General features: G+C 42.0%; 2 protein-coding genes across 6 annotated transcripts in view; one reads left to right on the forward strand and one right to left on the reverse strand.

The window, feature by feature from the left end:
• WASHC5 (WASH complex subunit 5) overlaps positions 1–13,058 on the reverse strand; it is a 64,072-nt gene extending 51,014 nt beyond the window's left edge. Inside the window, exons 1-6 of one of the 3 annotated variants that reach the window (XM_017962292.3) lie at positions 12,880–13,001; positions 12,486–12,662; positions 4,607–4,916; positions 4,006–4,151; positions 3,281–3,365; positions 2,555–2,655 (exon numbers count right to left, since the gene is read on the reverse strand). In XM_017962292.3, the coding sequence (XP_017817781.1) occupies positions 2,555–2,655; positions 3,281–3,365; positions 4,006–4,151; positions 4,607–4,792 (518 nt within the window). In that variant the 5' untranslated portion in view covers positions 4,793–4,916; positions 12,486–12,662; positions 12,880–13,001. Of the gene's footprint in view, positions 1–2,554; positions 2,656–3,280; positions 3,366–4,005; positions 4,152–4,606; positions 4,917–5,694; positions 6,059–12,485; positions 12,663–12,879 lie in introns of those variants that run through there. The other 2 variants (XM_003903151.4, XM_021942891.2) reach the window with 2 other exon arrangements.
• Positions 13,059–13,065: 7 nt separating this feature from the next.
• NSMCE2 (NSE2 (MMS21) homolog, SMC5-SMC6 complex SUMO ligase) overlaps positions 13,066–26,863 on the forward strand; it is a 270,450-nt gene continuing 256,652 nt past the window's right edge. Inside the window, exons 1-2 of one of the 3 annotated variants that reach the window (XM_009213569.4) lie at positions 13,066–13,166; positions 25,096–25,266. In XM_009213569.4, the coding sequence (XP_009211833.1) occupies positions 25,110–25,266 (157 nt within the window). In that variant the 5' untranslated portion in view covers positions 13,066–13,166; positions 25,096–25,109. Of the gene's footprint in view, positions 13,225–25,095; positions 25,267–26,863 lie in introns of all 3 variants that reach the window. The other 2 variants (XM_009213568.3, XR_002524113.2) reach the window with 2 other exon arrangements.

The following is a 26,863-nucleotide window of genomic DNA, read 5'->3' on the forward strand; positions in this document are numbered from 1 at the left end:
TATGTACATGTGTGTATATATGTATTTTTTTTTTGAGATAGTCTTGCTATGTATGTACATATAAACTTTTTGTTTTTGTTTTTTTGAGATGGTGTCTTGCTCTATCACCCAGACTGAAGTGCAGTGGCATGATCTCAGCCTACTGCAACCTCTGCCTCCAGGTTCAAGCAATTCTCCTGCCTCAGCCTCCCAAGTAGCTGGGACTATAGGCATCCATCACCGTGCCTGGCTAATTTTTGTATTTTAGTAGAGATGGGGTTTCACCATGTTGGCCAGGACTGGTCTTGAATGTCTGACCTCAACTGATCTGCCCACCTCAGCCTCCCAAAGTGCTGGGATTACAGGTGTGAGTCACCATGTCTGGCCTTGAAATTATATTTTTGAAAGCCTGCTTAGAAGATAGGTATTCATTCTATGTAAAGGTCCATAATCCCTTTTCCAAAATCCTTGGGACTGGATTTGTTTCAGAATATAGCATTTCTCAAATATAAGAAAGCAATATGGCATATAGATCATATACAATATAACACTCCAGCAGTATCTGAATTGGCATCCCATGATCAACATAAGTGAATAATTCCGGATGAAAATTTATAAATATTTACAAAACTGAGTTAAGTGAAGACTACACATAGCCTCACACCTATTCCAGGCAAGTTTTGACTCCAAATGATTTCAGGTTAGATCAGGTTTTGCTGCCAAATGAATTACTATGTATATGTACATGTGTGCTGTGTGTGTACTCGTGTATACATATTTTTTCAGAGCTCTTTGGATTTGAAAATTGTGGGTAAAGAATGTGAACCTGACATTTTACAAATTAAAAAATAATTTTAAAATATTATGTCAATTTAAAGTGAAATCTATACTTTTTTCTTGGCAAGCTGTTCCTTCTACAGAGATCTAATAAACAGGTCTGTGATTTTTCCGGGTGGAAGAGTAAGCTCTGAAAGAAAGGAACTAGATTCAAAGAATCTTAGACTTGGAGATGACCTGCTATTCCCTGTAAGGATCTCTTTTGCCACGACTGTGACTTGGAGGTGTTCAGTGTCACTTCGATAATGAATGCTCACATTCTAATGAATTAGCTGTTGTACCAAAGGGGACAAAGCCATATTTTCAAAACTGGGCTTGATAAGCCAATAATTTTTTCTTCTTCTTTGCACTGTCTATAGTTTTTGTTTTTCCAGGTACTCTCAGAAACATAGGAAAGGCCATTCAAATCTCATTTTTAAAAACACGGATGTTAAAACAGCTTGGTCAAACTGACATGAATGAACACTGCTAGAACACTCCCTTCGCACTCTGATGCAGCTGAAAGGAAAAGGCTAGTTGAGAAGTCTAAGATTAATTTCCTGCTGAGGACACAGTGGTACCTGGTATTGCCGAAAATATGATGTCCCCAAAGAACCCCCTTCTCCTTGTCTATTTTGTCCTAATTTTTAAGTTTGAAAATGTTAATTCTACTCCTTACATCTTTAGCTCAAGCTCCTAACTGACTCCTCCTTATTGACACTTTCTTCTCTGAACCTTGACTATTTCCAACATTGACCTGGTATTCCATTTTTAGCTCATTCAACAAATTGAAAACCTGTGTGTTAGACACTAAAATTAAAAAGTTGGTTAAGATGGCTCCTGTTTTCAAGACCTTACTTTCCGAAGAATCACAGTTCCGTATAGAGATACACGACAAGTGATTTGTGGATATGTGCTATTGCTTGATTTGTTTTTGTTTCTATGTAAATATGGGAAAGAATTCACTTTCAACCTGACTCTGAATGACAACTTTTCTAAGTCATCAAACTGAAAATGACAACAGAAAGCACACTCCTTTCTTTATATCTGCCAAGGAGTAATATTTGAAAATGTAAACAACAAAAGCAAAAACAACCTTCATTAGATTTCTAATATTCTTTGAAATTTAGCCTCAAGGTAAAGAAAGTTCACAATTCAGACTCCTTTTTAAAATTGGAGCTATCATTACGGACAGCATAATCCATACCTCTAATAATCTATAATACATAGAATATTTTATATGTAATATATAGATTATATAATCTATAATCTATTATGAAATATACTATGGCGTAATTGTTATAGTCCTACAGTATGCTCACAAGAGATAAGAATCTTATATATTTTTTTTTTTTGGACATAGTCTCGCTCTGTCACCTAGGATGGAGTATAGTAGCGTGATCCTGGCTCACTGCAACCTCCACCTCCTGGGTTCAGGCGATTCTCCTGCCTCAGCCTCCTGAGTACCTGGGATTACAGATGCCCACCATCACGACTGGCTAATTTTTGTAGTTTTAGTAGAGACACGGTTTCACCATGTTGGCCAGACTGGTCTTGAACTCCTGACCTCAGATGATCTACTGGCCCTGGCCTCCCAAAAGTGTTGAGATTACAGGCGTGAGCCACCGTGCCTGGATGAATCGTATACTTTCTTATCTATTCTTGGATTACTGCTGTTTACAGTAGAAGAAATATGGGGACATACACCGCATTTTACTAACAGCAGTGTTTTGGAAGTGGAGTCCTAGCCCAGGAATACCTGTATCGGTAGTAAGAAACCAGCATCCTCTCTCTGACTTCTCCTTCAATCTTTTGGTCAATGACCAGTAGCATAACTCCATATAAGTACAGTGCTTCACACTAAGAAGAGAAGAGGACAAAAGCCAAAATCACTAGATTATACATTCTTAGGGAATAAAGTCGGTAATCATGAAAAATATCGCTTTGCTCACACTTCTCCAAAAAGTTTTAGATTTCAAGGAAAAGGTAGGTTTCCTCCAAAGAGCTCTTACCTTCTTGCAGAATGGGACTTGAAAAGTTTATGTGAAATAGATTTTAATTCATAGTGATAATCTTTCAGTTGACCTATTTTGGCTATTTTGCTTGGGACACCAAAATAGCATCCTACTCATCATAAAGTCATTCACTTCACCATAAAGTCATTCACTTATTCAATAAGCATTTCTTAAATGGTCAGTATGTACTAGGTACCAGGACAGATGGCTGGGATGCAAAAAGTAAAGAAGACAGAATTCTTACACCGAAGAGGCTCATAACTTCCACATAACTTTTCATTGTTTTAAATTCTGTTCAAAGTCTACGTTCTAAACTCAGATATGGACCTGCCAGTTAGAAGATAATTAAAAGCTCATTTTGCTTCTCTTTAAAGAATGGTATTTCATTTATATTTATGACTGAGAAGAAAAAAAAGGGATACTATGTTTGAAATTCTTGAATTTCATTTTAAAGAATCACTATTACTTACCAGAAGTTGTTTTCCATCTTCGTTGAGAAGCACAGTTTCTAAGGTTTGCTGAATATAAACCCCTTCGTTGAGATCATCTAGATATCTAGAAATAAAATCCCAGAGCGAGTTATTAATTTATAATAGAAACTTTAACATCTTTAAAGAAGGAAAGATTTTTAAAAGATAAGGCAAGATGCCAGGCATTCTGGCCTTCCACTAGTTCATGGTCCTTCATGCTCTTAAGAATACAGTCTTATAAACTGATTTAGGGCCACAGTTTGATATTTATGGCTGTTCCAAGTAAAAGAAATATTCCCTAGTCCTGATTTGTGAATTACAAGTATCTAGGAGTAAAGGCAGAAGAACATGGAATATCTAGTTTAAAAGTTAATGAGTAATGAATTCTTAAGAACTGTATAAGGGACAGAAAGTTAATGATAAAAATAAGTTCTTTTTCCCACTTTTCACATATAATACACTAGAATATGATAATAAATAACAGGAAACTATATGACTTAGTATAAACTAAGTTTATTATGACACCTCACAAAAGCAGGACATTATAGTAAAACTTTAAAATTCTTAAGATGACCAGTGCCACAGGAAGGAAGAGACAACTTTATACGGCATACACTAAATTAGGAAATTTTATAGTAACTCAGAGAGATTTACATGTTGTTGTGTGTCCTTTTCCCTCTCCACTATTTACCACCAGAATAAGCTGTTACTAAATTGATCAATACCTGTTTAAGTCTACAATATATTTATGCACACTTTGAAATGCTAAATAAAATCTGGTCACAATTTCTATGTTGTTTTCACGAAATTCTTCATCTAAATCCTGTAGCTCTGGCTTACAGTCCAGTTTGCTTTCCCATAATTCCGGACCCTAAGAAAAAAAAACACACATGAAATGTCAATAAAAGCATACTTGTTGGTGACAATTTCCAAATAGTCTTTTAAAAACTTGTTCTTATGTTCTTAAACATCCTAAACTTAAAGCGGAGCAACAGAAAGTAATGAAGATAATACAAGCCTAGATGTAAAACCCCTTTGAGATAAATGAATTTGAACTGGACCCAAGATTAGCATGCTTTTAAGTATGGGGCCCTTCAATGTGAAATGTCAAAGTTACGTTTTAAAAATACAATTATATTGTGTTAGGGCTTTCACATAATACCTTCAACTTATTTTCAAGTTAGTAGCTAACATTACGTTTAGTCCAGAAGCTTTTCTCTTTAGCTTTTTCCATAACTACTTAATCTTACAGAGTTTCACGGTTCCCAGAGAAAACACGTTTTTGTAGAAAAGACAACAAATAAAAAAGCTATTGAGGAAGATTACCTTAAAATAGCTGAAATCAAATATGATATCTCCATATTTCTGTTGATCAGCTCTGTCTTTTAACCTGAACACAGCAGGAATAAACTCAGAGAGCCTCAAAAGTTCAGCAATGATGGCATTACCACAGGAAACAATCCTTAGGATTGCTTGGCCACAGAGGTTGTTCTCGGCTAGAAAGTCCAACATTGTGAGGAGGACCGACTATTCTGTGCGTGGACACTGGGGATGATTAACCGGCCTTAGAGCTGGTGTCTGTAGATTATTAGATGAAACCAGGTGTGCAGAGAGATTGGCTGCTCCATTAAAGAACCTGTATCCCCAAAAAAAGTGTGAAAATCTCAGTTTGTTTAAGGAAGCACATGTGCACACATAAGAAACGCATTTTTCTCCCAAACTCACTAAAAAAATTGTAAGAAATAATGAGTTCCTTTATAGGGGAAAGGGTATTTATCTGCCACTCTCCATATTTTCCATGTGGAGGGGCTTTGGTAGATTAACACTCTTCGCCTCTTCTTCAACATGTTAGTCACTTCTCTTGGGAAAAAGATATGATACAGCTCATCTCTGAGCTAGGGAGAAGGAACCACTGGGCATGTGTGGTTCCAATGTACCCTAATTATACAAGCTATCTTCTACTACTCAATATATTAGCAAATAATTTCAAATACTATAAAGAGAGCTCAGAGACAAATCCCTGTATATCATTTTGAGGCATTTGTCCAATTATTTCCCAGAAATGGAACTGCAAGCTTAAGCTATGAACATGTCCAAGATTCCTTTTAAAATTACAGATGCTAAGTTCTACAAAATTCTGTGAAGATAATTTATAAATACTAAATCAAACTGGTCTAAAAGTCTCACAAAATTCAGTACTTAGGTGTCTAGTACTGTTAGCAGAATCCATTACTTGTTTCTCTTGTATTCCAATGTACTCTCTGAGCATGGTTAGATCACTTAGCATACTGAATATTATTGTTGCTTACAGCTCATTCTGAAAGCTCTTGAAGGCAAGGATTGATTTTTACCCAACCACTCCTTGCTGAATATCTCTTTGCCAGGCTGGATATGAAGACGTTTAGACAACTCACCTTCTAGTCCAGTGGTTCTCAAGCCTGGCTGCATAAGGGAATCACCTAGCATTTTAAGAGTCTGGTAAGTAGGTTAGAGGTAGTCCTAAGTATCTCTGTTTTTAAGAATCTCCCCCGATGATTCTGATGTGAAGCCAGGATCATTAAAATAGTAGAGAATGACTGGTCTTGTGGAAAACTGCAGCAAGTAAACAGGAAATTAACAATATCTATCTTTGTGCCCTTTGTGCTGAACTCATTCCTTGGCATTGACAAGTAAAAGGAGTGCCTGAATAACAATACTAGGGGCCGGGCGCGGTGGCTCAAGCCTGTAATTCCAGCACTTTGGGAGGCCGAGACGGGCGGATCACGAGGTCAGGAGATCGAGACCATCCTGGCTAACCGGGTGAAACCCCGTCTCTACTAAAAAATACAAAAAACTAGCCGGGCGAGGTGGTGGGCGCCTGTAGTCCCAGCTACTCGGGAGGCTGAGGCAGGAGAATGGCATAAACCTGGGAGGCAGAGCTTGCAGTGAGCCAAGATCTGGCCACTGCACTCAGCCTGGGTGACAGAGCGAGACTCCGTCTCAAAAAAAAAAAAAAAACAAACTAGGATTGCAAGAGGAGTGATGTCTGTCCTCTCTAGCTGCCTGCTATACTGTTGGAGGGAGAAGCCCTGAAGAAAAAAAATATCAGAGAGATGAAGGGCTTGAGTGTGTCATTACAATAAAGAAATAAGAAGTGTAACATACATTTAATTGTCAGTATGGAGCATTTACTAGGTGTTCTGTTGGGACAGGTATTCTTATAGTGGGTGATCTTTAGTAAAGTGACATCTAGGAATTCAGGGCTAGAGAAAGAAACCTAGCATCTAAAAGGAATGACCTATTTTAGTATGTAACACTTAAAAACTTTTCTATGGTAAATGACTTAGAAGATGGATTTGAAATCCAAACGGCAGACACAGGGTTGATTTCTAAAACATGCAAAGGGATCTCACAAGCTGTCAAAGAGAGAACAGGGAGAGAAGGGGAGGCGGGAGCCAAGTAAAAAGGAAAAGGGAAAAAAACATGTCACCAGGAATGAAAACCAACCAATCAACAAAACATACATGTGACATTTTCCTGTACACATAAAAGTCTTTGAGCATGTCACTACCCAGGCTGTGCCTTCTAAGCATCTTCTGTAACACACAGACTCTTGATAAAACTGCTTCCTGACCCGTCCCTTTCCTTCCCACTAGCTTCCTCCTACAGCCAGTGTAGAGAGCAGGGGTGAGCAGATGGTGGAAGGCGAAGGGCAACTGGAGAAGGAAGCAAGACTTACACAATGAAATAACTCCTCGGACTTGATGAGGTTTCAGAAAGTTCTTGAAGTAGGTAATTTGTCTTATTAGGCTACTACTTCTTACATTCCCCCTCTGCCCACAGACTTGAGTACCCTTCTTGTTCAGGTCTGTGTGCCTTCTCCTGCAACAATCATTTTTCTTAGTTCTAGGGGCTAGGAAAGCAATTTGATTATAATAATGTGGTAACTGGTTTCCAAAGATGGCTCCCAACAATTCCTTGCCATTAAGTCAGCACATACAGCACCTTAAGTGAAGGGCTGAACCTTATTTTCCCTCTCAATGAGTCTGGATTGCGTTTGTTTATTAGTTTGCTGGGCTGCCATAACAAAGCACCACAGACAGGGTGACTTAACCAAATTTATTTTGTCACAATTCTGGAGGCAAGAAATTCAAGATCAAGGTGATGGTAGGACTGTTTTCTTCTCAGGCTTTTCTCATTGGCTTGTAGCAGGCTATTTTCTTCCTGTATCGTCACATGGCCTCCCCATTGTTCATTTCTTTTTATAGAGATGGGGGTCTCACTATGTTGCCCAGGGGAGTCTCAAATTCCTGGGCTCAAGCGATCCTCCCATCTCAGCCTCCCAAAGTGCTGGGATTACAGGCATGAGCTACCAAGCCTGGCCCTCCTTTGTAAATTTCTGTGTCCAAAGTTCCTCTTCTTAAAATGTATGCATCCAAAGTTCCTCTTCTTAGAAAGGCACTAGTCATATTGGATTGGAGCCCATCCTAGTGGCTTCATTTTAACTTAATCACCTCCTTTAAAATCCTGTCTCCAAATACAGTCACATTCTGAGGTACTGAGTGTTAGGAATTCAACATAGAAATTTTGGAGGGACTCAACTCAGCTCATAACAGTTTATGTCTTCCTTCCTTCAACCCAAAGAATACTGTAGAAGTAACTCTCTACCAATTCTAGGCCTAAGCCTTGAGAAGGCCTGGCAGTATCTCCTTTTGCTCTCTTTAGGTGTCCAAAGCTGCCATGTCAGATGTCTGGGTATCTTGCTAGAGAGATCACAGGAGTTACACAGAGGAAAGACCACGCTGAGAGGGAAGAGTCCTGACACAGAAGAGAATGAAGAAAGCCAGCAGACAGCAGAAACCGAAGCGCCGACGTGTGACTTGGGTTGACCTGGTCTCCTCAGCCCCCCAGCTCTTGAAATCTTCCTAGTTGAAGTGCTAGACATAGAAGGGAAGAGGCTATTCGGCTTCTGCAGCCAGCCAAGCCCTCTGTGCCTTTTCCCAATTCCTAACCCACAGGATCATGATAAATTTTTAAAATATGGTATTGTTTTGGGCAAATAAGCCTTGGGGTAATTTGCCATAGTGCTGACATTCAGTTTTGAGGACTAACAGTACGAGTTGTCAATTTAAACAGCATGCTGATGTTGTTACTGTGATATTTCATTTTCTATAATGCTGTGCAATATAGTCACTGCTTTTGTATAATAATGTCCATGTAGCTATTTCTGTATTGTACTACTGCGTTTTCCTCCAATCCCCATCTTTTCAGCTCTCTGCTTTCACTGATTATTACACTTTCCTTGTAGGAATTGTGCCATTCATCTTATCTTTGGAAAAAGAGAGTTATGTCCTAAAAACCACTAGAAGTCGGTGAGGGAACAACAAGTAGGTGAGGGAACAATCTTTAGAAATGTTTTTAGGCCTGGCAACAGTGGCTCACACCTTTGATCCTAGCACTTTGGAAGGCCAAGGTAGGAGGAATGCTTGAACTCAAGAGTTCAAGACCAGTCTGGGCAATAATAGCGAGACCTTGTCTCTACTAAAAATCAAAAGAATATTAGTCAGGTATGGTGGTGTGTGCCTGTAGTCCCAGTGACAAGGGAGGCTGAGATGGGAGGATTGTTTGAGCCCTGGAGGTTGAGGCTGCAGTGAGCTGTGATAGCGCCACTGCACTCCTGCCTCGGCGAGAGTAACACCTTGTCTCAAAAAAAAAAAAAAAAAAAAAAAAAAAAAGATTTTCTCACATGTCAAGTATAGGAGATTCTTGCTATTAAGTATAGTTCATGTCTGAAAAATGCGAGAGTGATTACAAAACATGGGAAAACATTTCATAAAAAGGAGAAGAAAAAGTTTTGATTGCAAATGTATCTTGACATTTATGAAAGTGAGCTTTATATATCAGGCTGTGATAAGCGCTGTGAAGAAAAAGCATAATAAAGGATGGAGCATATGCTAGTTTCCATAGAGCACCTCGGGCAGAAGTCAGAAGGAAATAAGACAGCAAGCAGTATGGATATCTGGGTAGGGTCAGCAGCTTCTAAAGTGGTCCCTAATGATCTCTGCCTCCTGGTATTCATGTCCTATGTAGGTTCCTTCCCTTGAGTATAAGCTGACTTACTGACTCCCTCCTAAAGAGGAGAATAGGGCCAGGTGTGCTGGCTCATTCCTGTAATCCTAGCACTTTGAGAGGCTGATGCAGGCGGATCACCTGAGGTTAGGAGTTCAAGACCAGCCTGGCCAACATGGTGAAACCCTGTCTCTATTAAAAATACAAAAATTAGCTGGGCATGGTGGTATGCACCTGTAATCCCAGCTACTTGGGAGGCTGAGGCAGGAGAATTGCTTGAACCCAGGAGGCGGAGCTTGCAGTAAGCCGAGATAGCACCAATGCACTCCAGCCTGGGTAACAGAGTGAGACTTCATCTCAATAACAAAACAAAACAAAAAAACCAAAAGGAAAGGAAAGGAAAAAAATAGGATAGAAATGAAAGATACCACTTCTGAGATTAGAAATTGAAAAGACTAACTCCTGGCTTGGTCATCCTCTCTAGCTTGCTAGTCCAGGGGAAGCAAGGTGTCATGGTATGATACAGCCCTGTGCAGGAGCCCATATGACAAGGAATTCAGCCTTGCCAAAAACCACCTGAGTGAACTTGAAAGTAGATCCCTATAATCCCAGTCCAGCCTTCAGATAAGACCATAGCCCCTTGTTCCCAGCTTGACTGCAATGTTCTAAAAGCCCCAGAGCCAAAGGCAGCCAGCTATGCCCTACCCTCCTGACCACAGATACTATAAAGCTTATTGTCTTAAGCCACTAGGTTTTGGCATAGTTTATTATGCAGCAATAGATAATGATCCTGAGAATGGCATTCCAAGCAGAGGTTACAAGTAAGTGCAAAGGCCCCAGGGCAGGAATGTGCTAGACGGCCAGCAAGGTGCCTAAAGTGGCTGGAGTAGAGTCAGCTAGGGGCAGAAACAGAAGAAGTAGACTGGATTGCGTCTGAGAGCCAAGAAGCCACTACAGCTGTCTAGAACTCTCATGAAGGTACCCTCTGATACACATTAAGGCATACATTATTAACAAGTTCTTTTAGTTTCCTCTGTGATACTTGCTTGTTAAACCACACTGATCTCTAACAGGCTGAATTTCAGATAATTTCATTTCATTTTCTCCATGGATATGGTCTGGCTTGGGAAAGGAGAGAGGGAAAAGGGAAATAATGGACAATGGGCAAAACAGTCACCTCCTAAACCCCTCTGAAGACCACCAAACTAACCCAGAAGGTCTAAGTAGGATGAAACTTTACACCAGGAGAGTCCAATCTTTGTCTTCCCTGGGCCATAGTGGAAGAAGAATTGTCCTGAGCCACACATAAAATACACTAACACCAAAAATAGCTGATGAGCTTAAAAAACACACACACACACACACACACAAAAACTCATGTTTTAAGCAAATTTACAAATTTGTCTTGGGCCACATTCAAAGCCATTCTGGGCCACATGCAGCCTGTGGGCCTCAGGCTAGACAAGCTTGCTCTAGACTCATGAAGAGGAGGGCAAGCGATGATTAACAGGTCCAAGAGCTCCCTGATTTTGGATACCATGACAGGGCAACAATGTAGACCTGGGAAAAACATCTTAAAGCAAAGTAACATTACCTGCCCTTTACTCTACTCTCTCCCAACATACAGAAGGACAGACAGACTCAGCACCTGCATGCACACATTCAGGGAAGCTTCAGTCTGGGATAACGACAGAAATCAAGACTTTCGTGTGTCAATCTCTTATTTTAATCCTTAGGTCCTTACTCAAGAATGACATTGTAGAAACTTTAAAAGAACATGAGAAGGATAATAATAATCAAATATGTTTGGCAATAGTAAAACAAATATTATGGGTCTTTATTACCTACATAAATCGCCTTTCTAAAATTCAATATATAAACTTTATATTAAATTTTTAACGCGAAAGCAAAATATGTTATATTTAATATACTTTTAGTGAAATGAACTCACTGCTTGTAATCTGCTTGGCCCCATGAAGGGCACTTGTGTTTTCTATTTCTAATAATGCAAGCATCTCCTGCTAAGTTTTTGAAGATGGAAGAAGTTAAAACAAGATTAAATGAAAGAAGGAAATCACTTAGTTACATTTTACGTACTAGACCTCCTAACCTGGACTAGTTATATTTTCCATGTAACAAATGGAATTTCCATAATTTGCACAAATATAATTTGGCTAGAGTAATTGTTAAATAGCCCCCTCGTTGGCTGAAGGACTGGTCCTGAAGAACAGAATCTAAGAACCATCATTAAAAATGCCTAATCAAGTTGCAGCTAAGAGGTATATGGATGGCTTTACAAAGTGTTAAGACTCAGTTAAGTCTTAAAAAATCACTTTAGAATTAGGTCCAAATAAACTCTGTAGAAGAAGCTATGGTAAATTATCCTTTCAGAGGTTCTCTTCATGCTAGGGATTAAGAAAACTTGAAGATCAGCTCTCTCAATACAGGCTGTATTACTATCGGCATGAAATCCAGAGATCCCACTGTATTTTCTTATTTTCTTTTACAAGCGCCGGTAACCTCATTTTTAAGAATTTGGCGTGGAACTGTGATTTTCAGTTTGGGAAGTAATCCTAATCAAAAGACATGCTTTCAAGAATGAGGCATGGCATCATTATACCAATTACCCAGAGTGCAGAATAATATTTCTTAAGGAAATCGAATTGTCGTGGACAAACACTGTTTACCCCCTTCAGAGGACAAAAGAAGGCAGGTCTATATTTAGCCTTTCGCAAAACCTCAGTTCCATAAAGGAAGCACTGATCTCCACAAATCCATTATCACAAACAAAATATAATGGTTGTCGATCAAAATAAATGCAAGCTGCATATGTTTTCCAGAAAAGTTCTGACATGAGGCTGAACCTGAAATCCTGGGAAAGGCAGGTGAAGGACAATTAGAGAAGGTGTCCCTTGTGCACAAAGACAGGAAAACTTCTCCCTCACTACCCTTCACCTATGTTTGAGGGAGCTCCATGCGCTTGCAATCAGGAGACCCAGTTCTACGACTCTGTGACTTTTTCTCTTTTTCCTGTCCGATCATAGAGGAATCAGGGCCTTGGGAACATATCCCCCCCCGCAAAATGCAAAGGATTTTGGCATTAGCACAGGTGAAGGCATTAAGACGCAGCGAGCAGCAATGACTTGCCCAAACTCACAGCCCATGGCATAACTAGAATGCAAATCCAGGTCCGTCAGGCTGTAAAAGTCCTCACTACTAGCCTTTCAGTTTTCTCAAAAGCAAAGAGAGAAATAACGACGACATCCACACAGCAGTGTTCCCGGAAACTTGGAAGGATGAGATTCGGACCAAGCAGCCAGCTGAACGGTGCTTCCTAAAGCGAGGAAGGGGTGTGCAAAATGATTTCCCCCTAAGCGGAGACGAAGAGCTGGACTGCAGCCCCCGCCCCAGAAAGCCCCTAAGCCCTCCATCCCGAGTCCCCCATCCAGGCTGCACGCGACGCTGGAGACCTCCCCAGGGCCAGCGCGGCCCAGCGGGGAGGTGAAGGGGGCCATGCAAAAATGGGGCACGCTCATCCCATCCCCACTCACGTGTCAGCCGGGCCGCGCCAGCGGCGCGCGCGCAGGGCAGGAGGTTGCGCGCGGAGTCGGCACCCAGGTTCCACCTCTCCCTCACGGCGGCAGTCCTCTTCTATCCCCAGTCCCGGACCTGGAACCGGTCAGAGCCCGGCTTCCGCCCCTGACTTCCCAGACGGTCACATGACCGAAGCGGCGGGGAGCAGGGAGGGGCATCATGTGACCACTCGCCGGCGACGGATGATGACGCAAGAGCCCGCGCTCACTTTTCAGCTACAGGCGAAGGGGGCTGAGGAAAGGAGGTGGGTACAAGTAGGGGAAGTTGGGGTGCCACCAGACGGAGACAACTCGGACAACCAGGTAGGGAAGAAGCGGGGGACGGCAATGGGGAAAGTGGCGGGAATTGTCGCCTCCCTCAGGGACACTCCACGGGGACCCCGAGCCGGGAATTCGTCGACCTGGATTATGGTTGTGGCCCTTTTCACGGCACAGTAGTGAGTCTGGGACAGTTTACCCTCCTGTCCGAGGCGCCATCTCTCCATCCATTAGCCCCAAGTGTGTAAGGGCAAGATCACGAATTTTTGATCCAAATAGATGTGGTTTGAACTGACTTTAAAAGTAAGGCCACGGGAAGGTCGTTTGAATAAACTCTCTGGACCTCAGTTTCCTCTTCACTTATGTAGATTGCAGTGAGAATTAGCGATAAGGAGAATGAAGTGCCAGGACACCAGTTTATGGCATTCTGTAGGTGACCGAGAAATGATGATGTCTGTTGTTATTTTTGTAACCCGCCAAATCTTTATTGGTCCCCTATTTTGTGTGAGGAACTGCTTTATATGCAATAGAATATGTCAGGGTTCTAGTTTAAGGAGCTTTCAGTGTAAAGAAGCTGCAGACATGTGAGCAAATAGTTGTGATGAGTTTCATAATGGGAGTGTGTTGTGTACATGTGCATGCGATAGGAATAATGGTAGCATGAGGGAGGGAACAAGCAATTGTATGAGAAGGATTCAGAGAGAAGGGTATATCCTTGCATGCTGAAAAAGGAGAGGCAGCTCTGGCTGACTTGTACAAGGCTCCCGTGGATTTAAAGGAAGTCAGCATATTGTCTATAAATAACATGCGGAGAAAAAACTCAGGAAATGCACAACTTGTTCTAAACTTTCTTGGAGATCATAGGTATTGGGAAGAAAAGATCAGTGTTATTACATGGGAAGGGATCCAAGAGAGATTGATTTAAACCAGTTATTCTCAACTGATGCGCTATTGACATTTTAGGCCAGATAATTTTTTCCTGTGGGGTGGGGGTGAGGGCTGTCCTTTGTATTGTAGGATGTTTGAGAGTATCCCTGGCCTCTGCCCACTAGATGCCAACCATAATGTCTACAGATATTGCTACATGTCCCTTGGGAGAGGGGTAAAATCTTTCTTGGTTGAGAACCACTTAAACCAAGCCATGAGAGATGGTGTCTTAGTCAGTGTGGGCTTCTATAACAAAATGCCATAAACTAGGTAGTTTACGAACAACGGAAATTTATTTCTCACAGTTCTGGAGGCTGGAAAGTCCAAGGTCAGGGTGCCAGCAGATTTAGTGTCTGGCAAGGGCCTGTTTCCTGGTTCATAGGTGGCTTCTTGCTGTGTCCTCACACGGTGGAATGGCAAAGCAGCTCTCTGGAGCATCTTCTAAAAGGGCACTAATTTTATTCATGAAAGTGGGCCTAATCACCTCCCAAAAGGCCCCACCTCCTCATACCATCACCTTAGGAGTTAGGATTTCAACATATAAATTTTGGGTGACACAAACATTCAGACTTTAGCATATGGGTAAGATGTGGGCAGATAGAAAACTGAAGAAAGAGCCTGGTGCGGTGGCTCACACCTGTAATCCCAGCACTTTGGGAGGCCAAGGAGGGCAGATCACTTGAGGTGGGGTGTTTGAGACTAATCTGGTCAACATAGCGAAACCCTGTCTCTACTAAAAATACAATAAATAAATAAATAAATAAATAAAATAACCAGTGTGTTCTGGCGCACACCTGTAATCCCAGCTACTTAGGAGGCTGAGGCAGGAGAATCCCTTGAACCCAGGAAGCAGAGGTTGAGGTGAGCCGAGATCATGCCACTGCACTCCAGCTTGGACGACAGAGCGAAACTCTGTCTCAAAAAATAAATAAATAAAAAGAAAGAAAACTGAAGAGATGGTTTTCTCACGGTGGGAGCAGGATGAACAAAGTCCTTTTTTCCTTTTTGGAGACAGCGTCTCACTCTTATTGCCCAGGCTAGAGTGCAGTAGCATGATCATAGCTTACTGCAGCCTTGGACTCCTGGACCCAAGGGGTCCTCCCACCTCAGCCTCCCAAGGGGCGGGACAATAGGTGCAAGCCACCATGTCTGTGTTGTTTGTTTTTTTTTTTGAGATGGGGTCTCGCTGTGTTGCCCAGGCTAGTCTTGAGCTCCTGGCCTCAAGCAGTCTTCCTGCCTTGCCCTTTCAAAGTGCTGGGATTATAGGCATGAGCCACCACGCCCAGCCTGAACAAAGTCTGGAGGTGAGTTCAAGAATATTGAGTATGAAGGGGAGAAGGAAACACGAGAGCTGTGCATCTGACCGAAGCAGACAGTTTATTCATTTATTGACTATTTTCAGAGCACTTGCTGTTTATGAAGCACTGCGAACATCTTGCAAGATAGTCACTAACAAAGTAGAGTTACTGGCAAAGGCTATAATTATATCAAAGAGGGTGCTGTTAGAGTCAGAGAAAGGAGTTGTCTTTGACTTGTACTTAGCTGTATTTATTGGGAGGAATTGAGAAAAGTATGTCTATTCCATCTTTCTGCACCATCCATTGTCTTTGCTTTTCAATTCAGTCTGTCTTAATCTTTTCCCTACTCCAGAATTACAGAAAAGCATGGTCATGTTTTCCTTGGTCCTCTGCAAGAGTGAAGTTTCACTCAAGTAATGTGAGTTTTGCATTCAACCAAGTAGTGACAACTACTGTTTGGTATATACTTTCCATTTATACTGGATTGCATTAATCTTCATAGATATTGTGTCTTTGTTCAAGCTACCATAACAAAATACCATAGACTGGGTGGCTTAAACAACAGAAATTCTGGAGGCCAGAAGTTCAAGGTGAGGTTGCCAGCATGGCTGAATTCTGGTGAGGACTTTCTTGGCTTGTAGATGGCTTCTTTCTTTATGTGTCTTCACGTGATAGGGAGAGAGAGAGAGAGAACAGTCCCTGCCGTCTCTTCATTTTCTTTTCTTTTCTTTTCTTTCCTTTTTTTTTTGTTCTTTTGAGACAGGGTCTTGCTCTGTTGCCCAGGCTGGAGTGCAGTAGTGTGATCATGGCTCACTGCAGCTTCAACCTCCTGGCTCAAGTGATCCTACCACATCTCCTCCTGAGGAACTGGGACTACAGGCCTGCACCACTACATCCAGCTAATTTTTTTATTTTCAGTAAAGACAGGGTTTCACTTTGTTGCCCAGGCTGGTCTCAAACTCCTGGGCTCAAGCCAACCTCCCAGATTGGCCTCCGAAAATGCTGGGATTATAGGCATGAGCCACCTTTCCGGCCAGATTTTAGGTAGTCAGTACGCATGTGCCTAGTGCCTATCATATTGCACAGTGCAGATCATAGAACATTTTCATCACAGAAAGTTCTATTGGACAATGCTCTCTAGACACTTTAGACTTATACTAGAATCAAGACCGACTAGAAAACAGAATACTTCTGCTGATCATGGTGTCTCATGCCTATAATCCCAGCACTTTGGGAAGCAGAGGCAGGAGGATCGCTTGAGCTCAAGAGTTTGAGACCAGCCTGGGCAACATAGGGAGATGGTCATCTCTACTAAAAATTAAAAAAAAAGAAAAAAAAATTAGCCAAATGTGGTGGTGCACACCTCTGGTCCCAGCTACTTGGGAGGCTAATGTGGGAGAATCACATGAGCCTGGGAGGTTGAAGCTGTAGTGAGCATGATCATGTCACTGCACTCCAGCCTGGGTGACAGAGCAAGACCCTGTCTCAAAAAAAAAAAAGAAAAGAAAACTGAGGCCGGGCGCAGTGGCTCATGCTTGTAATCCTAGCACTTTGGGAGGCCAAGGCAGGTGGATCACTTGAGGTCAGGAGTTTGAGACCAGCCTGGCAAACATGGTGAAACCCTGCCTCTACTAAAACTACAAAAATTAGCCTGGCATGTTGGTGGGTGCCTGTAATCCTAGCTACTGGGAAGGCTGAGGCAGGAGAATTGCTTGAACCTTGGAGGTGGAGGTTGCAGTGAGCCAAGGTAGCGCCATTGCACTCCAGCCTGAGGGACAAGAGCGAAATTCTATCTCAAAAAAAAAAAAAAAAAGAAAGAAAGAAAACTGAATACTTGAATTATATCATTTGGTCCTGGCCGGTTTGTATTTTTTTAATTAATAGTACTGTAACAAATAAACCCCACAAGTCTAAATGGCTTTGCCCAGTTGAAGTTTCTTTCATGCATGGAGCCTGATAGGTGAGTAGTTTTCCTCCAAGTAGTGATGTAGGGCCTTGAGCTCCTTCCATCTGGTAATTCTCTATCATCAGTGTGTAGCTTTACTAAGGTCACTGTGCTTGCCTGCATCAAGCTATCAAATGGGAAAGTGTGGGTTTTTGCAGATTAGGCCTGGAAATGGCTCACATTTCATTGCCTTGGGTGCAGTCATAGGCCACACCTTACTTCAAGAAAGGCTGCAAAATGTGGAGCATATATAGGCATATGACTGGGTTGAAGAGGAAATGGGTTTGGTGGGCACCTAGCAGTATCTGTCACAAGTGTTTTGTCCTTAGCCTGCCCTGATAAATAGTCTCAAGAAACAGTCCTAGAAGTTTGCTATTGCATTTACTGTAAGGATATTTTCGAGGATTATTTTTTTCAGTGTAACTCATTATCTCATATATGATGATCCATACTTGCCTTGATTGCCATGGAAAGCTTTATTTTTTCTTGAGTTCCTAGTGTTCTTTTTTTTTTTTTTATGGACAAAGTAACTGCCACTTTTTATTTTGATTGTTAGGAAGCTTACTACCAAATGTGTATTACAAGTATAGTACTGTGTGGAATCCTTTTTTTTTTTTCATATGGAGTCTCGCTCTGTGATCTGAGCTCACTGCAACTGCCGCCTCCAGGGTTCAAGCAATTCTCCTGCCTCAGCCTCCCGAGAAGCTGGGACTACAGGTGTGCACCACCACACACAACTAATTTTTGTATTTTCAGTAGAGATGGAGTTTCACCATGTTGGCTGGGCTGGTCTCGAACTCCTGACCTCTAGTGATGGACTGCCTCGGCCTCCCAAAGTGCTGGGATTACAGGTGTGAGCCACCACGCCTGGCCCCCTGTGTAGAATCCTAAAGTGTGCATGACTGCATTATAACTTTCTCATATGCTTGGTTTGCCCTTAATTTCTGTTTTTTGATCCTAGTTTTCTGAATTTATATTTTTCCATCTTTTTGTGTATGTTTGTATTTATATTGTGTAAAATGTCTCAACTTGTTTGGTATAATACAGTGAAATTGTAAACAAGCAGTCTTTTTCACCAAAATGCAAATGTTTGAAAATCATCATTGGCTTTTATTCCTATTTGTATTTTTTTCTTTTTTGGTGTAAAACTGTAAAATCCCAGAAAAGAACACAACAAGAGCCCTTGTTTTATCACCCAGATTTGAACATCTTTAACATTTTGCCATATTTGTTTCAGGTCTTGATTTTTAAGACAAAGTTTTGAAAATACATAGAGCTCAAATTTCCTTGATGACCCCTAGACCCAACTGGAGTGATTCTTTATCCTGTACTTAAGGCCTTCTACACTATATTCCCAAAGAATGAAATCCAGTTATCTTCCCATTCCTTTGTCCCTGTGTGCCAGGCAAAGGGAACTCATCTCATATTTTATTACCGTATGACCTTTTTTCATCTCACTGCTTCCTTCATCTGAACAGCTCTCTCTGATAATTTAGGCCTCTCCAAATCCTGAATACCTTTTATGGTCCAGCTTAAGTGCCTTCGTTTCATGAAGCCTATGTCTCCCCTGTTGTTCCTATAATCCTTTCCTTTCTTCAACATCGTAGCGTAGTGGGTTTGTGTAATCGCTTTCTTTTTTCAACTTCATAGTACTTGGTTCATTCTCTTAGTATAGAACTTGTTCTCTGCCAAGCCTGTTTGGAGGGGTTGTGGTAGAAAGCAGTTATATTTATTCTGGAATATCTAATAGTTAAGGTTATGTGAAATGTATGTTTTAAGTCTTGGTGAAAAGTAGAATCTCTGATTTGAAAACATGTTTACATTATATTGTAGAAAGCTTTGGATACTGTGCTAATTATGTTGAATTTTATTATATAGGCAGGAGGGAGTTAAGACCCACCCTTCCTGCTTTTTTCTGTCTTTATTACTGGCATCTTTGTCTTATTAGCAAGTTCAAAGACCTTAAGGTGAAGCATGCCTGGGTTATTAAAGGACTAGCAATGGCCAGATAATGTAGAACAGTGGTCTTCAAAGTGTGATTCTTGGATCAGCACAATCTACATTACCTGGAAATTTGTTAGAAATGCACATTCTTAGGTCCCTTCCCAGATGTACTGAATTAGAAATTCTGAGGGTGAGGTCCAGCAATCACTGTTTTAATGGATCCATCAGATGTTTCCAATACACTGACTCTGCAAATCTCCTAGATACATCTGAGTTAGAATTACATAGAGGTCTTGTTAAAACAGACTGTTGGGGCCTGAGAATTTGCCTTCTAACAAGTTCATAGGTAATGCTGGTGACACTTGGTCAGAAGCCATTTGGGGAACCACTATTGTCAGTTATTATGAAGCTCTTTGGCCATTACTCCCGGTGAGTCAGGAAGTCCTTTGGAGTTTTTGAGCAGAGGAGTCACATGATCTTATGTACATTTTCAAAGGTTTACTCTGGCTGCTGTGTTGAGAATTGGGTGGAAGAGGCAAGACTGAGAGCAGGGAGACCAGGTAGAAGACTGTTGGAGTAATTCAGGCAAGAGATGATGGTTTGGATCACAGTGTTATCAGTATAATTGGTGAGAGTGGTTGGATTCTGGAGATACTTTGACTACAGAGCTGGCAAAATCGATGTTGAGTTTGGTATAGAATATGAGGGGAGGAGGAGAAGGATCAAGTATGAACCAAGATTTTTGGTCCAAGAAATGGAAGGATGGAGTTGCTATTTAGTAGGATGGGGCAGGTTGTAAAAGGAATAGGTTTAGGAGAGGGGTGGGGTGGGAGGGAAGAACGTGGTCCTTCCGTGTTGGACATTTTAAGTTCTGGAGTGATCTTGCCAATGGTGTTTAGATGGAATGAGCCTAGCTGGGAACACTAGGTGGATGGGAGAGGTTGGAAAAGAGAGATCAGAGCACTGAGCCCTGGGCATGCCACCTATACTACAGTTTTGGAGACATGCACTGTTTTAGGTGCTGGAGATACACAGACGGTATTCCATTCATTCCTTCCTTCAGCAAGCCTTTGTTGAATGGCTACTATGTGCCACGCATTGTTTTAGGTGCTTGGAATACATCAGTGATCAAAACAGAGAAAGTCAAAAAGTCTGTAAGTTTAAGGAACTTAACAGTATAATTGGGGACTAGAGACTGTAAACCTAATAAATACAAGAATGTTGTTTGGCAATGTGTCCGGAATTGGTGGGTTCTTGGTCTCACTGACTTTAAGAATGAAGCCGCGGACCCTCGCGGTGAGTGTTACAGTTTTTAAAGATGGTGTGTCCAGAGTTTGTTCCTTCAGACGTTCAGATGTGTCTGGAGCTTCTTCCTTCTGCTGTGTGTTCTCGCTGTCAGGAGTGAAGCTGCAGACCTTTGTGGTGAGTGTTACAGCTCTTAAAGGCAGCACGTCTGGAGTTGCTTGTTTTTCCCGGTGGGTTCGTGGTCTCGCTGGCTTCAGGAGTGAAACTGCAGACCTTGGCGGTGAGTGTTACAGCTCATAAAGGCAGCGTGGACCCAAAGAGTGAGCAGCAGCAAGATTTATTGCAAAGAGCGAAAGAACAAAGCTTCCACAGCGTGGAAGGGGACCCAAGCGGCTTGCCAACTGCTGGCTCGGGGAGCCTGCTTTTATTCCCTTATCTGGTGCCACCCATATCCTGCTGATTGGTTCATTTTACAGAGAGCTGATTGGTCTGTTTTGACAGAGTGCTGATTGGTGCGTTTACAATCCTTAAGTTAGACACAGAGTGCTAGACAGAAAAGTTCTCCAAGTTCCCACTAGCTTAGCTGGACACAGAGTTAGCTAGACACAGAGTACTGATTGGTGTATTTACAAACCCTGAGCTAGACACAGAGTGCTGATTGGTGTATTTATGATTCTCTAGCTAGAGATAAAAGTTGGACTCCAAGTCCCCACCAGATTAGCTAGATACAGAGTGCTGATTGGTGCACATACAATCCTCTGGCTAGATATAAGTTCTCCAAGTCCCCATCAGGCTCAGGAGCCCAGCTGGCATCACCCAATGGATCCTGCACTGGGGCTGCAGGCAGAGCTGCCACCAGTCCGGAGCGCGCCTGCACTCCTCAGCCCTTGGGCTGTCAATGGGACCAGGCGCCAGGGAGCAGGGGGCGGCTCCTCTCCGGGAGGCTCAGGCCTCAGGGGAGCCCACCGCAGGGAGAGAGCTCAGACTTAGCGGGCTGCAGGTCTCCAGCCCTGCCCTGCTGGGAGGCAGCTAAACCTGGGGAGAATTTGAGTGCAGCGCCAGCGGCGGACACTGCTGGGGGACCCGACCCAACCTCCACAGATGCTGACCCAGGTGCTAAGCCGCTCACTGCCCTGGCCCTGCTGCGCCAGCCGGCTGCTCCGTGTACGTGGCCCCCCACCCCGCGCCCGCACCTGCTTGAACTTGCATGGGCCGGCGAGTGCTGCTCCCTCCACTGCTATCTGGGCAGCCCGGCGCCTCTCCCTCCACGCCTTGGTAAGAAGAGGGAGGCGGCTCTGGCCTCAGCCAACCCAGAGAGGGGCTCCCATGGTGCCATGGCGGGCTGAAGGGCTCCTCAGGCATCGCCAGAGTGGACACCAAGGCCGAGGAGGCGCTGAGAGTGAGGGCTGCTAGCACATTGTCACCTAAAGCAGAAGCAGAAGGGTGGGAATGCCTGGCGATGGAGATTGGGAGGGCTTGCCATTTTATGTCCGATGGCCAGGGAAGGCCTTACTGATGAGGTGATACTCAAAGGGAAACCTTAGGGAAGTAAGGGAATTGACCTAGTAGATATCTAGGGGACAAGTATGGAGGCAAAGGGAACCAAGAAGGCATAGCTCTGAGGCAGGGCTGTATTTGACTGGGTATAGAAGGAGAAGAAAAAGAAGCCTGGATTCTGAACCTGGAGCCCTACAACATATGGAGCTGAAGGAGATGGAGAGGAAACAGAAAGGAGAATGAGAACAAGAACAAGGGAGGCAGGTGCAGAAAGCGCATCGGGAAGGGAGTGATTAATTGTGTTACATACTGCTGGCTGATAGGTCAACGGAGATAAGACTGAGCATTGATAATGAATTTAACATTAGGGTATTGATAATGAATTTAACATTAGGGCTTGTCAAGTGGCCTTGACAGGAGCAGTTGCAGTGAAGAGAAACTGCTGTAGAGATGGAAACCTAGTGGGGGTGGATTCCAAAGGGAATGGAAGGAGAAGATTTGGAGACAAATGTAGGTATATCTACAGATGAGTTTTGCTCTAAGGCTGAGTAGAGAAATGGGGCTGATAACCAGAGGGGTAGGTGGGAGGAAAGTCGGAGGATGTTTTTGAGATGGGAGAAGTAACGGTGTATTTGTTTGCTGAAGGGAATGATTCAGTAGAGAGGGAAGATTTAATGATGCAGGAAAGCAGGGAGAATTGCTGGGAGAATGTCTTAGAGTAGGGAGCAGGGGTAGGATCTAGTGGATAATTGGAGTAGAGGTGGCCTTATCTAGGAGAAACAGTTTATTCATTTTAACAGGAGGGAAAGCAGAGTGTATGAGAACTGACGCTGATAGGTGGGGAGGTAAGCTGTGGGAGCTTGCAAAATCTCTCTTCTGACTGCTTCTGTTTCCTCAGGAAATTAGGAAACGAGATCTTTCAGTGAGTGAGGATAGAGGAGGAAGTGTTGGAAGTTTGTAGTGACAGGAGTCATAAAAGTATGATAGAATCAGGAAAAGTCAAGTATTGTTTTGAGTTATGTACTCTGCAATGATTTGTGCTCTGCGTTCCTACCTGCCTTTTCCTTTGCCTGAATGCCCTTCTCCATTACCCTTCCGTCTGTTAAACTTCGTCCTTTATCCTTTAACTCAGTTCTATGTTCCCTTCTTTGATTCAGTAAGGCAAAGTTGAGCATTTTCTTATCTGTGCCTCAGTTTTGCAGTAACTCCCATGTTGCTTTAATTATCAAGTTTATGTTTTATCTCTCTCTCTCCTACTCAATGGTGAGCCCCTGGAAGTAGAGACTGAATATTCCTTTTTTTTTTTTTTTTTTTGAGACCGAGTCTTGCTCTGTTGCCCAGGCTGGAGTGCAGTGGTGCGATCTCGGCTCGCTGCAACCTCCGCCTCCGAGGTTCAAACGGTTCTCCTACCCAGCTTCCCGAGTAGTTGGGATTATAGGTGCCTGCCACCATGCCCTGCTAATTTTTGTATTTTTAGTAGAGACAGGGTTTTGCCATGTTGGCCATGCTGGTCTTGAACTCCTAACCTCAGGTGATCCTCCTGCTTCAGCCTCCCAACGTGCTGGGATTACAAGTGTGAGCCACCATGCCTGGCCAGAGGCTGAATATTTCTAGTGGCCAGGATAGTGCCTGGCTCATGATAGGTTTTCATCAAATTAGAATAACAAAATAATGCTTTAAAAGGAAAGTCTTAAGAGTGCTCATCTTGAAAACCGTGGTATTCTCATGCTAAAGGAAGTGCCTGGCACTTAAGGAGATACTAAATATTTGAATTGACAATGAGTTGTACTGTGGATGTTTGCAGTAAACAAACACTTTCAAATTAGAAATCTTATGCATCTCTGTGCATCTTACATGTCTCTATGCCCTTCTCTTTTTATATCCTGTGTATTTTTGAATGGATCTCATGATTGACTTGGTAGGTTCTTAATACTTATGAGTGAAATGAATGAATGAACCAAATTTAAAAGGACTAATAATGGAGAAACTACAATAGTAGTTCTGTATGAGGATGTGAAATGAACGTGGTAGCAATGATGAGGATGGAACTGCCGGAGATACTACACAGTTCCCCACTTAGGAAGGGCAGAAGGGAAGTCTCTAATGCTAATTAATTGTGTACTGTGTGCTATACCATACCATACCATGATTATTCCTTCTCATTTTAAAGATAGTAAAGCTGAGATTCAGAGATGTTTAGCAGTCTTCATGTTATGTCTATCTGATTCCATGAAAGTATCCCTTTTTCTGCTGCCATACAGCCTTGATAATAGCCCTCCCATCCCTTTAAAACTGTGAATTCTCCTCACTTTTCTAGTTGGTTTCAGTGAATTGAATTTCAAATGGCTTCTGAATTAAGCAGAGATGTCCTTTTGTAGGCAGCTTTACATTGCTTTACTAAGCTGAAACAAATTGTGGTTGAAGATATAGATTAGGAAGTGTTAAATGTGAAGGGTAATAACCGAAACTGTTATAGTGGATATGCTGCCAGAAGACAAGTTTATAGAGAAATTCTGCTTTCACTGACTCTGGGATCTCACCAAGTCTATTAATCTGTAAGAAGCCAGAGGAACTGGCAGGAATATAGATTTTCTCTTTTTTTACAGTTTCCAGAATTCAATATGCATATATGTTGGATAGTTTAACAATTACAGGTTTTCAAAATAGCATACTAATAAACTATTTTATTAGTATTTTTTCTCTTTGGAAAATTGCATCATATTAGTGGTCTACTTTTTCTAACTCATTTATCTCGTAGACTTTTAAAAACTGTGCTGCTGTTGACTTCTTCACAGAATCCAGCACTCTTTTGGAAGAGGGTAATCTCCCTCCAAAAACTGAGGACACTTCCCTTCCCCATATATTGAGTCCAGCTTGTTTGGTGGCCCAGGTGGGTGGCACAATGATTTGGTGTCTTCTCTGTGGGATATACAGAATAGTGTGGCACTTACGAGATATTGGATACATTTATATGAATGTTTACAGCAGTTTTATTAATATTTTCCTGTGCAGTTATTTTTCTGACTTACGAATCTTGTTTCATTGTGTTTCAAAACTTAGGTAATAATTTCAAGATGCCAGGACGTTCCAGTTCAAATTCAGGTTCAACTGGTTTCATCTCCTTCAGCGGTGTAGAGTCTGCTCTCTCCTCCTTGAAAAACTTCCAAGCCTGTATCAACTCTGGTATGGACACAGCTTCTAGTGTGGCTTTGGATCTTGTGGGAAGTCAGAGTAAGTAAAATTAAAACTTCTTTTGTGTCTACTTTGAGGTAACACTGTGTGATGGTATTAATCTGGGGGTGCCTTTTGAGTATCCTTGGGGGAATGATTTAACCCCTCTAGGCATCTGTTTTCTCATCTTGTTCTACACACCACGGTAGGGTACTGAGGGTGAAATGAGATTGACTCATTCATGTGTGTTCAGACAGTTAAGTTCCATGAGAAACTGCACTAGAAATTTATGGGAAAAGATTTGAAGATCCTGACCTCAAGGAGCATACAATCTAAAGTATTTGACATTTGTGAACTGTAAGGTATATAAATTTATTATGATATTGTTATTTTCCAGTAGTTTATACTTTGGTCATGCTTGATTACCCAGTAGATAGACTAAGCTTGTACTAGGGATACCAGCAAAGGAAGGCCTCAACAAAAATGAGAAAAGTTAAACTTAATGAATTTTACCTACATTTGTTCAATCAAAAAGATCTAGAAAGATGTGATTTGCAGGTCTGGTGCAGTGGCCCACGCCTGTAATCCCAGCACTTTGGGAGGCCGAGGCGGGCATATCACGAGGTCAGGAGTTCGAGACCAGCCTGGCCAATATGGTGAAACCCTGTCTCTACTAAAAATACAAAACCAACATGGTGAAACCCCGTCTCTACTAAAAATACAAAAAATTAGTGGGTATGGTGGCAGGCACCTGTAATTCCAGCTACTCGGGAGGCTGAGGCAGGAGAATCGCTTGAACCCGGGAGGCGGAGGTTGCAGTGAGTCGAGACTGTACCACTACACTCCAGCCTGGACAACAGAGCAAGACTGCGTCTCAAAAAAAAAAAGTTGTTATTTGCTTTCTTTGGAGTAGAATCGTTTTTATTTTATTTTACACATGGAGCCAGAGGAGCAGCATGACCCTTTTGTTTTTTTTTTAATGGCATAGGTTTTGAGCAATTTGTGATGTGCCTTGGTGTGATTTTCTTTGTCCTGACTGATGTTGTTTGAGTTTTATAGATCTGTCAGCTTATAGTTTTTTGAATCAAATTTGGAAAAATTTCTGCTACTATTTCTTCAAATATATATTTTTTACTCCTCTGCTCTCTTCTCCTTCTGTGTGACTCACATTTCATGTATGTTAGATGGGTTGATATTGTCCCATAAATCAGTGGGACTTCATAGATTTTTTTCCAGTCTTTTTACTCTTTAGCTTCAATTTGAATAATTTCTGTTGCTAAGTTCATTTATCTTGTCTGCTGCAGTGTCTAATCTGATAATTCCATTTAGTGAATTTAAAAATTTCAGTTATTGTGTTTTTAATTGTTGAAGACATAGCAAAGAATTAAGTAGAATCTTTTTTTTTTTAGTCTTCCATTTTTTTCTTCATTGTGTCCATATTTTTCTTTACATTCTTGAGTATATGGTTTTCTTTACATTCTTGAGTATATCGAACCTGTTTATAATAGCTGTTTTAATATCCTTGAATGTGAATTCTGTCATCTCTATGTGTATTATGTTGTTGAATGTTTGGATTTTGTTTTTGTTTTTGTTTTTGTTTTTTTCAGACGGAGTTTCGCTCTTGTTGCCCAGGTTGGAGTGCAATGGTGCAATCTTG

This window comes from Papio anubis, chromosome 8 (genome assembly GCF_008728515.1).
Source record: "Papio anubis isolate 15944 chromosome 8, Panubis1.0, whole genome shotgun sequence".
Lineage (NCBI taxonomy): Eukaryota > Metazoa > Chordata > Mammalia > Primates > Cercopithecidae > Papio > Papio anubis.